This window comes from Amblyraja radiata, chromosome 30 (assembly GCF_010909765.2).
Source record: "Amblyraja radiata isolate CabotCenter1 chromosome 30, sAmbRad1.1.pri, whole genome shotgun sequence".
In the NCBI taxonomy this organism is placed as follows: domain Eukaryota; kingdom Metazoa; phylum Chordata; class Chondrichthyes; order Rajiformes; family Rajidae; genus Amblyraja; species Amblyraja radiata.
In genome coordinates this window covers 4,917,725-4,929,039 of record NC_045985.1, presented here as the reverse complement: position 1 = coordinate 4,929,039, position 11,315 = coordinate 4,917,725, and the positions used below count along the sequence as shown (strand labels likewise).

The 11,315-nt window shown below is 49.6% G+C and overlaps 1 protein-coding gene across 1 annotated transcript in view; it reads right to left on the bottom strand.

Annotated features, from left to right (window-relative positions):
- Nucleotides 1–9,491, bottom strand: part of ppt2 (palmitoyl-protein thioesterase 2) — an 18,238-nt gene extending 8,747 nt beyond the window's left edge. Inside the window, exons 1-4 of the mRNA XM_033047397.1 lie at nt 9,216–9,491; nt 5,990–6,143; nt 2,526–2,621; nt 1,437–1,544 (exon numbers count right to left, since the gene is read on the bottom strand). Of these exons, the coding sequence (XP_032903288.1) occupies nt 1,437–1,544; nt 2,526–2,621; nt 5,990–6,143; nt 9,216–9,347 (490 nt within the window). The 5' untranslated portion in view covers nt 9,348–9,491. The remainder of the gene's footprint in view (nt 1–1,436; nt 1,545–2,525; nt 2,622–5,989; nt 6,144–9,215) is intronic.
- Between the last annotated feature and the right edge of the window lie 1,824 nt (nt 9,492–11,315).

The window sequence follows — 11,315 nt, the reverse complement described above, 5'->3', positions numbered from 1 at the left end:
TTTATATAAATGATTTGGAGGAGGGAACCAAGTGTAATATATCAAAATTTGCGGACGATACAAAAATGGGAGGAAAAGTAGGGGATGAGGAGGATAGGAAGAGTCTGCAAAAGGATATAGATAAGCTAGGTGAGTGGGCAACAACTTGGCAGATGAAATTTAATACTAATAAATGTGAAGTCATTCACTTTGGGAAAAAAAATGATAGGGCAAGTTATTTTCTAAATGAGGAGGAGCTGCGTTGTAATGCAACGCAAAGGGATCTAGGGGTATTAGTACATGAATCACTAAAAGTTAGTATGCAGGTGCAGCAAGCAATCAGGAAGGCCAATGGAGTTTTGGCCTTTATTGCTAGGGGGATTGAGTATAAAAACACGGAGGTCTTGCTGCAGCTGTACACAGTATTAGTGAGACCACATTTGGAATACTGTGTACAGTTCTGGGGTCCATACTTAAGAAAGGATGTACTAGCCCTGGAGGCAGTGCAGCGAAGGTTTACAAGATTAATTCCTGCAATGAGGGGATTGACATATGAGGAAAGGTTAAGTAGGCTGGAACTCAACTCTTTGGAGTTTAGAAGAATGAGAGGTGATCTCATTGAAACATATAAGATCGTGAGGGGCCTTGATCGGGTGGATGCACCGAGGATGTTCCCAATGATCGGGGAAACTAGAACTAGGGGACATAGTTGCAGAATAAGGGGGGGCTCTTTTAAAACTGAGATGAGGAAGAACTTCTTCACCCAGAGGGTGGTTAATTTATGGAATTCACTGCCCCAGGGAGCAGTGGAAGCAGAAACGTTAAATATATTTAAGTCTAAAATAGATGGTTTTTTAGCTGCCAAGGGGATAAGGGGCTACGGGGAGAGGGCAGGGATATGGACCTAGGTATGGTTAGTATAGTAAGACCTGAGTGATCTCCTGGACAAGTGTCGATCGCCTGGATTGGGGTCGGAGAGGAATTTCCCGGATTTTTTTCCCGAATTGGACCTGGGTTTTTATCCGGTTTTTTGCCTCCCCCAGGAGATCACGAGGTTCTTGGGGTGGAGAGGGGTGATAGCGGTATAAAGGGGAGGGTAGTGTCTTGTGTTCTGTGTCTTGTGTCTACTGTTTGTGGGTAAGTGTGTCTGTTTAGTGTTCAGCCATGAGCGAATGGCGGTGCGGGCTCGACGGACCTGGTGGTCTACTCTCGCACCTACTTTCTATGTTTCTATGTTTCTATGTTTACACACACACACACAGATACACACACACACAGATACACACACAGATACACACACACACACAGATACACACACACACACAGATACACACACACTGATACACACTGATACACACACACTGATACACACACACTCATACACACACACAGGGCCTGAGCCACATACACACACAGAGCCGCCCACGCTGGTGTAACATGACGCTGGAGCCTCTCACCGTTCCAGTAGTTACAGATGGAGACGTGCTGTCCGATTTGTGTGTAGCAGAAGTCATAGAGAATGGTCTTGATGTACTTTGGGAAAAACCACTTCAGGTAATCCGTGTCTGTCGGGAGACAAGGATACTTGGTCACATGATGGAGCGTCACCCACAGACCCCACCGCCCAGAGACCCCCCGACCCCCAGTGTAGATGGCTGGACTGTCACATGCTGAGAGAATGGAGCAGCTGGGCTTGTACACTCTGGAGTTTAGAAGGACGAGAGTGGATCTTATTGAAACATTTAAGATTTTTAAGGGTTTGGACATGCTGGAGGCAGGAAACATGTTCCCGATGTTGGGGGAGTCCAGAACCAGGGGCCACAGTTTAAGAATAAGGGGTAGACTACTTAGAACGGAGATGAGGAGACAATTTTTCCACACAGAGTTGTGAGTCTGTGGAATTCTCTGCCACAGAGGGTGGTGGAGGCCGGTTCTCTGGATACTTTCAAGAGCCAGAGAGGGTTCTGGAAGATAGCGGAATCAGGGGATATGGAGAGAAGGCAGGAACGAGGTACTGATTGGGGATGATCAGCCATGATCACATTGAATGGCGGTGCTGGCTCGAAGGGCCGAATGGCCTACTCCTGCACCTATTGTCTGTTGTCAACTCAATACATGGGGCGGCAAGGTGGTGCAGCAGTAGAGTTGCTGCCTCACAGCGCCAGAGATCCGGGATCGATCCTGACTTACGGGTGCTGCCTGTGTGGGGTTTGCACGTTCTCCCTGTGACCGCGTGGGCTTTCCTCCGGTCTGTACGTCTGCGGAATGCGGGAGGAAACCGGGGCAAGAGCCACGCCAGTCACGGGGAGAACGTGCAAACTCCACACAGACAGCGCCCGTGGTCAGGATCGAACCCGGGTCTCCGGCGCTGGGAGGCAGCAACTCTCCGCGGGGCCGAGGTGACGCCTCTCCATGAATGTCACATGACACAGCCCCCCCCCCCCCCCCCCATCCCCGGTGTAAACGACCCCACGGACGGGGAAGGGTCTGCTTCCTTCGCTCCCCCCTCCCCCCTCCCCCCTCCCCTGCGGGGGACCGGAACTCACCTCCGTACTGGCCCATCAGAGGGGCGGACAGTGATACCAGCGTATCCACGTTGTGGTTGGGCATGGTGGCGATGATTCCCCGGCAGATCAGGCCACCTGCAGAGTCACAGAGTCACAGAGTGATACAGCGCGGAAAACAGGCCCTTCAGCCCAACTTGCCCACACCGGCCAACAATGCCCCAGCTACATTAGTCCCACCTGCCTGCGTTTGGTCCACATAATATCCCTCCAAACCTGCCCTGTCCATGTTACCTGTACCATGTCTAACTGTTTCTTAAACGATGGGATAGTCCCAGCCTCAACTACCTCCTCTGGCAGCTTGTTCCACACACCCACACCTGTGTGAAAAAAGTTAACCCCTCCGATTCCTATTCAATCTTTTCCCCTTCACTTTGAACCTATGTCCTATTGTCCTCGATTCCCCAACTCTGGGTAAAAGACTCGAAGGTAGACACACTTAGTTCAGTCTGAAGAAGGGTCTCGACCCGAAACATCACCTATTTCCTTCGCTCCATAGATGCTGCCTCACCCGCTGAGTTTCTCCAGCATTTTTGTCTACCTTCGACTTTTCCAGCATCTGCAGTTCTTTCTTAAACATTGGGTAAAAGACTGTACATCTACCCAATCTAATCCTCTCATGATTTTGTACACCTCTGTAAGATCTCCCCTCATCCTCCTACGCTCCATGGAATACAGACCCAGCCTACTCAACCTCTCCCTAAAGCTCACATCCTCCAGTCCTAACAAGTCTTATTGTCACAAGTACCGAGCTGCAGTGAAAGTCACAGAGTGATACAGTGTGGAAACAGGCCCTTCGGCCCAACTTGCCCACACCGGCCAACAATGCCCCATCTACACTAGTCACAGAGTGATACAGTGTGGAAACAGGCCCTTCGGCCCAACTTGCCCACACTGGCCAACAATGTCCCATCTACACTAGTCACTGAGTGATACAGTGTGGAAACGGGCCCTTCGGCCCAACTTGCCCACACCGGCCAACAATGTCTCAGCTACACTAGTCCCACCTGGCCGCGCTTGGTCCATATCCCTCCAAACCCGGTACAGAGAAAAGATTTTGTTGCGTTCTATCCGTGCACCTGTACTTAAAGCCCAGTCCCACTGTACGAGTTCATTCCAAGAGCTCACCCGAGTTTGCCCTGATTCAAACTCGGAGATTTACCGTAACGGCCACTCGTCGGTACTCAGGGCTCTCGTCTACATTTTTCAACACGATGAAAAATCTTCACGAGTCTTCCCGAGTACCTGCCGTTATCGTTACGAGCCGCTAAGAGACGTCCCCGAGCTCCGACGTACCCGCTACATTTATTCTCCGTGCTTACCACGAGTTTGATTTTTTTTTAAACTCGGGAGAGGTCTTGGAATGAACTCGTACCGTGGGACAGGGCTATAAGTATTGTGTATTGTGGGCAGTTTTGGTCCCCTAATTTGAGGAAGGACATTCTTGCTATTGAGGGTGTGCAGCGTAGGTTTACAAGGCTAATTCCCGGGATGGCGGGACTGTCATATGCTGAGAGAATGAAGCGGCTGGGCTTGTATACTCTGGAGTTTAGAAGGTTGAGAGGATATCTTATTGAAACATAAGATTGTTAAGGGTTTGGACACGCTAGAGGCAGGAAACATGTTGGGGAAGTCCAGAACCAGGGTTCAGTTTAAGAATAAGGGGTAAGCCATTTAGAACAGAGACGAGTGGGGGGGAGACGAGTGGGGGGGAGATGAGTGGGGGGGAGAGGAGAGGGGCGGGGGGAGAGGGGGGAGGGGGGGGGGGGGGGAGGGGGAGGGGGAGATACTAAATGACAGTAGATAAACCAAGCTAAAGCAGGTTCCTAACTGAAACAGGATGAATTGAGTCAAGAGTAAACAACACCACACAAATCAGGTCAGAGATCAAACCCAGATCGTTACAGTCCAGTATGGTGGACAAGGATATTGTCCATTCATTATGCATTCTCAATGGGCCTAGGGAACCCAGTACATTATGTGACAGGAGAAGAAATAGGCCATTCGGCCCATCGAGTCTACTCCCCCATTGGATCATGGCTGATCTATCTCTCCCTCCTAACCCCATTCACCTGCCTTCTCCCCGTAACCCCTGACACCCGCACTAATCAAGAATCTACCCCCATCTCTGCCTTAAAAATATCCACTGACTTGGCCTCCACAGTCTTCTGTGGCAATGAATTTCCACAGATTCACCACCGTCTGACTAAAGAAATACCTCCTCATCTCCTTCCTTAAGGAATGTCCTTTAATTCTGAGGCTGCGACCTCTGGTCCTAGACTCTCCCACTAGTGGAAACATCCTCTCCACATCCTTCCCCCTGCAACCGCAGGAGATGCAACACCTGTCCCTTTACCTCCCCCCTCGACTCCATCCAAGGACCCAAATTGTCTTTCCAGGTGAGGCAGAGGTTCACCTGCACCTCCTCCAACCTTATCAACTGTATCTGCTGTTCCAGGTGTCACCTTCTCTACATCGGGGAGACCAAACGCAGGCTCGGCGATCGTTTCGCCCAACACCTCCGCTCAGTCCGTCTTAACCTACCTGATCTCCCGGTGGTTCAACACTTCAACTCCCCCTCCCATTCCCAATCTGACCTTTCTGTCCTGGGCCTCCTCCATGGCCAGAGTGAATCCCACCGCAAATTGGAGGAGCAGCACCTCATATTTCACTTGGGTAGTTTACACCCCAGCGGTATGAACATTGACTTCTCTAACTTCAGATAGCCCTTGCTTTCCCTCTCTCTCCATCCCCTCCCCCTTCCCAGTTCTCCCACTAGTCCCACTGTCTCCGCCCACATTCTTTCTTTGTCCTACCCACTCCCAACATCAGTCTGAAGAAGGGTCTCGACCCGAAACATCATCAATTCCTTCTCTCCAGAGATGCTGCCTCACCCGCTGAGTTACTCCAGCATTGTGTCTACCTTCGATTTTACCAACATCTGCAGTTCTTTCTTACACAAATCTCCACACCCACCCTATCCAAACCTTTCACTAATTACTTTCAATGATTGATATAGAAACATAGAGAATAGGTGCAGGAGCAGGCCATTCAGCCCTTCAAGCCAGCACCGTCATTCAATGTGATCACGGCTGATCATCCACAATCAGTACCCGTTCCTGCTTTCTCCCCATATCCCTTGATTCTGTGAGCCCTGTTTTAAACCTGTGCTCTTCAGACTCTTTTTCGCACAGAGAGTTGTGAATCTGTGGAATTCTCTGCCTCAGAGGGCGGTGGAGGCCGGTTCTCTGGATACTTTCAAGAGAGAGCTAGATAGGGCTCTTAAAGATAGCGGAGTCAGGGGATATGGGGAGAAGGCAGGAACGGGGTACTGATTGGGGATGATCAGCCATGATCACATTGAATGGTGGTGCTGGCTCAAAGGGCCGAATGGCCTCCTCCTGCACCTATTGTGTATTGACTGTGCATTTGAGGTGGGGTCCTACCTTGCGAGTAGCAGATCATGTGCACTCCGTCAGCCGCGTTCTGCATGATGGGGTAGATGGCTTGCTTGAAGCCTTCCACCTGGCTCCACAGCGACTTCAGGCTCCCCGTCCGGTCAAACAGGTCAATGATTGTCACGTTGGTGCCAGGGTGCGACTGGGTGAAGGGGGAGAGAAAGAGACAGACACACACAGACCCACACAAGCAGAGAGAGAGGGGGACAGAGAGGGGGAGATACACACACCCACACAGGCAGAGAGAGATAGAGGGACAGAGAAGGGGGATAGGGGGGGGAGGGGGAGATAGACACACACACACACACACACACACACACACACACACACACACACACACACACACACACACACACACACACAACAGGCAGAGAGAGGGACACAGAGAGAGGGCGAGACAGGGGCAGAGAGACACAGGAGCAGAGAGAGACGCACACACACACACACACAGAGGCAGAAAGAGAGAGGGACAGAGAGAGAGAGCACACTCATACACACACAGACAGAGACACACACACACACACACACACAGAGATAGAGAGAGGGAGAGAGAGACACACACACACACAGATAGAGAGAGACACACACACACACAGAGATAGAGAGAGAGAGAGAGAGAGAGAGACACACACACACAGATAGAGAGAGACACACACACACACACACACGGGGGCAGACAGAGAGAGATAGACAGAGGGGGAGGCAGGGGGAAGGAACACCATGTATTAGTGAGTTGTCTCATTGCTTCAAAACATTGTGAAAGCAGAAGTTTGTCAGGAAAGATATTGCAATTGTGCAATGAAACATTGCCCTTCACCCCCCATTAGGTTCCTGGGAGATTAATAGTGTTGTAAATGCTTGTTACGCAGGCAAATACAGACACTGATCTGCCGGAAAGGTCAATCATTCCTCCTGGTTATCACATTTCTCAAAGAGGTCCTTCTGCAGTTGTGCGGGGCCCTAGTGAGACCACACCTGGAGTATTGTGTGCAGTTTTGCAAGGAAGAACTAAGGGAAGAGACTTGAACTTTATTTCGCCTTCCATCACAGTGAGGAATGTGCAGGAGTCACTGTGGTGGATGCTCATGTTAAAATGTGTTTTTGAGTGATCTGTTGCTTTTAATTGTCTGACTGACCTGGCCAATGAAATTCCTCGTATGTTGCAAAACATACTTGGTGAATTCTGATTCTGATTCTGATTCTGATGCTGATTTTGGTCCCAATTTGAGGAAGGACATTCTTGCTATTGAGGATGTTCACAAAGTTCGCAAGGTTAATTCCCAGGATGGCAGGACTGTCATATGCTGAGAGAATGGAGCGGATGGGCTTGTATACTCTTGAGTTTTTGTTTTTGTTACACGATCATGTTTTTGCCATCAAAGAGGATAACCTCACATTTATCCACATTAAACTGCATCTGCCATGCATCTGCCCACTCACCCAACCTGTCCTAGTCACCCTGCATTCTCATAGATCCCCAGCACCTTCAAGAAGTCAGGCTTGATGGTGAAGGGGATGGAAGATCGGTCGGGCCAGTTGCCAAAGAGCATGGCCTCGCTCTTCCTGCGGTTCACCCTGGCTCCCATGGCTGACCTCAAACTGGTCACAGATGCTGATCAATCTGCGGACCGACCCTGGATCCGAGCAGAAGACGGCGACATCGTCCATGTACAGGGAGGTCTTGACCTGAATGCCCCCACTGCCTGGCAATGTCACTCCTCTTATGCTCGCATCCTTCCTGATGGACTCGGCAAAAGGTTCAATACAGCAGACAAACAAGACAGGAGAGAGAGGGCAGCCCTGCCTGACTCCAGACCTGATGGGGAAGCTGTCTGATTGTGCCTTGACTCCACGCTCCGCTTGATGCAGCCACACACGAAAGGGGCCATCAGGGTGAGGGCGATATGGGCATTCTTTTGCCCCCGTTGTCTGCCAACGTGTGCACTGTGGCCCTTCGCACCCGGTCAATCTTTTCTCTGCCACGGCCAGCTCTGCTGGGGCAGATGGACAGAAAATGCTGGAGTAACTCAGTGGGCCAGGCAGCGTCACTGGAGAGAAGGAATAGGTGACCCATTCGGATCTCGACCCTTAGCAGACCTAGTGTGAAGGGTCTCGACCCGAGACGTCACCCATTCCTTCCGCTCCGGCCAAAATATGTAGGAAGGAACTGCAGATGCTGGTTTAAATCAAACATAGACACACAAAATGCTGGAGTGACTCAGCGGGCATCTCTGGAGAGGAGGAATGGGTGACGTTTCGGGTCGAGATCCTTCTTCAGTCTGAAGAAGGGATTCGACCGGAAACGTCACCCGTTCCTTCTCTCCAGAGAGGCTGCCTGTCCCACTGAGTTACTCCAGCTTTTTGTGTCCATCTTCGTTTAGAACCAGCATCTACAGTTCCAGACAGATAGACCTATCCACATTCTCCAGATGCTTCCAGGCCCACTGAGCTACTCCAGCACTTGGTATGTCTTCCCCCCCACCCCCCCCCCCCCCCTCCACCCCCCTCCACCCCCCTCCACCTCCCTCCCTCCCCCCGTAAAACAGCATCTGCAATTCCTTGTTTGGGGATGAGGAAGGACATCCTTGTGATTGAGGCAGTGCAGTGTAGGTTCACGAGATTGATCCCTGGGATGGCGGGACTGTCATATGAGGAAAGATTGAAAAGACTAGGCTTGTATTCACTGGAGTTTAGAAGGATGAGGGGGTGTTCTTACAGAAACATGTAAAATTATAAAAAGGACTGGACAAGCTAGATGCAGGAAAAATGTTCCCAATGTTGGGCGAGTCCAGAACCAGGGGCCACAGTCTTAGAATAAAGGGGAGGTCATTTATGACTGAGGTGAGAAAAAAACGTTTTCACCCAGAGAGTTGTGGATTTATGGAATTCCCTGCCATAGAGGGCAGTGGAGGCCAAATCACTGGATGGATTTAAGAGAGAGATAGATAGAGCTCTAGGGGCTAGTGGAATCAAGGGATATGGGGAGAGGCAGGCACGGGTTCTTGATAGGGGACGATCAGCCATGGCTCGAAGGGCCGAATGACCTCCTCCTGCATCTATTTTCGATGTTTCTATGTTTCTATCTATGTTCTAGCTCAGATGGGGCATCCATCATCCGTGGACGACCAGGGCCCGAGTTGCTACAGCAAATTTGCCTATTAAGCCGGCATCTATCTGCTGGCCGCCTGCCGTTGCAAGCGGTGTGTTGTCTTACCTGGTTGATGAAATTCTGGAGGATCACCATGTCGCCGGGGCTGTCGAACAAGCCGTGCACCACGATCACCGGCTTGTAGCACTGTGCAGCCCGCAGCAAGACGGCCGCCACCACCACTAACCGGGTGAACATGTCTGCCTTCTTGTAGATTGCAACGTGTAATTCTGCAATGGCTGTTGGTGGTGCTGCTGCTGCTGCTGCTGCAGACTGTCGGTGCTGGGCCACTGGTGGAGGGGTGATAAACCCCCCGGGTTCGGCAAGGTCTGGTTCAGGCGGTCAGCGGCCGCGAACTCGCGTCCATCGACCTTCTCCGGGGGTTGAAACTGATCAGCGCAGCCGCGCGCCGCTGCCAATTGGAATGTCACATCCTGCTTCCCTAACGACCGCCGCCGCGTCCCTGGCAACGGCCAGACCATTTCCTGGTACCATGCAGGTTCCTGTGGACACAGGAATGCTGGAGTAACTCAGCGGGACAGGATCAAGTCAAGGCAACTTTATTTGTCACATACAAGTTCAAGTTCAAGTGAGTTTATTGTCATGTGTCCCTGTATAGGACAATGAAATTCTTGCTTTGCTTAAGCACACAGAAAATAGTAGGCATTTACTACAAAACAGATAAATGTGTTCATATACCATGATATAAATATATACACACATGAATAAATAAACAGGTAAAGTGCAAATAACAGAAAGTGGTTATTAATAATCAGAGTTTTGTCCGAGCCAGGTTTAATAGCCTGATGGCTGTGGGGAAGTAGCTATTCCTGAACCTGGTTGTTGCAGTCTTCAGGCTCCTGTACCTTCTACCTGAAGGTAGCAGGGAGATGAGTGTGTGGCCAGGATGGTGTGGGTCCTTGATGATACTGCCAGCCTTTTTGAGGCAGCGACTGCGATAAATCCCCTCGATGGAAGGAAGGTCAGAGCCGATGATGGACTGGGCAGTGTTTACTACTGTTTGTAGTCTTTTCCTCTCCATGGCGCTCAAATTGCCGAACCAAGCCACGATGCAACTGGTCAGTATGCTCTCGACTGTGCAGCTGTAGAAATTAGAGAGAGTCTTCCTTGACAATCCGACTCTCTGTAATCTTCTCAGGAAGTAGAGGCGCTGATGAGCTTTTTTGATAATTGCGTTTATACATACAAACATACAAGATGTGCAGTGAAATGAAAGTGGCAATGCTGCGGGATTGTGCAAAAAACAACAGAACAACGGAACGGAATAGAACATAATAATAATAATAAGAAACTTTATTACGGACTCAAGGTCCAGACAAGGGGCAACATTACATTAAAAATGCATTGCATATTAAATATCATAAAATACATATAAAATCTTGGTATATCACTTATAAAAACATCATAATTTATATATATTTTTAAAAACACAATACATAAGTTAAAAATCCAGATTAAAAGAATGATCAGAATCAGTATTTTCATTTTTTTTAGAAAAAAATATTAAAAAAGGCAACACAACATTAAATTATATAGAATTATAAATGATATAGCTCCATAGATGCTGTCTCACCCACTGAATTTCTCCAGCATTTTTGTCTACCTTCGATTTTACAGCATCTGCAGTTCCTTCTATAACAAATAAATTAGTCCCTAGTGAGATAAGAGTTTACAGTCATGATGGCCTTCTGAACTTTCTGAAATTTGTAGTCAGCAAGGTAGTACTCTGCATATCGCCAACTTTGGACAATTTTACATTTTTATCAAGCCAATTAATCAAGCCAATTAACCTACAAACCTGTATGTCTTTGGAGTGTGGGAGGAAACCGAAGATCTCAGAGAAAACCCACGCAGATCACGGGGAGAACGTACAAACTCCACACAGACAGCACCCATAGTTAGGATCGAACCCGGGTCCGTGGCGCTGCATTTTGCTGTAAGGCAGCAACTCCACCGCTGTGCCACCGTGACCGCCTGTGTCCGTCTCGTCCTCTCTGTTTTTGCAGCGTGACAGCGGAGGCGTTTGCCTGACTGTAGCAGCTGGAACAGTCCGTTGCTGGGGTGGTAGGGGTCCTTCATTGCGTTGCTGGCTCTGGATCTGCACCACCTGATGTATAGGTCCTGCAGGGGGGTGAGTGTAGTTCC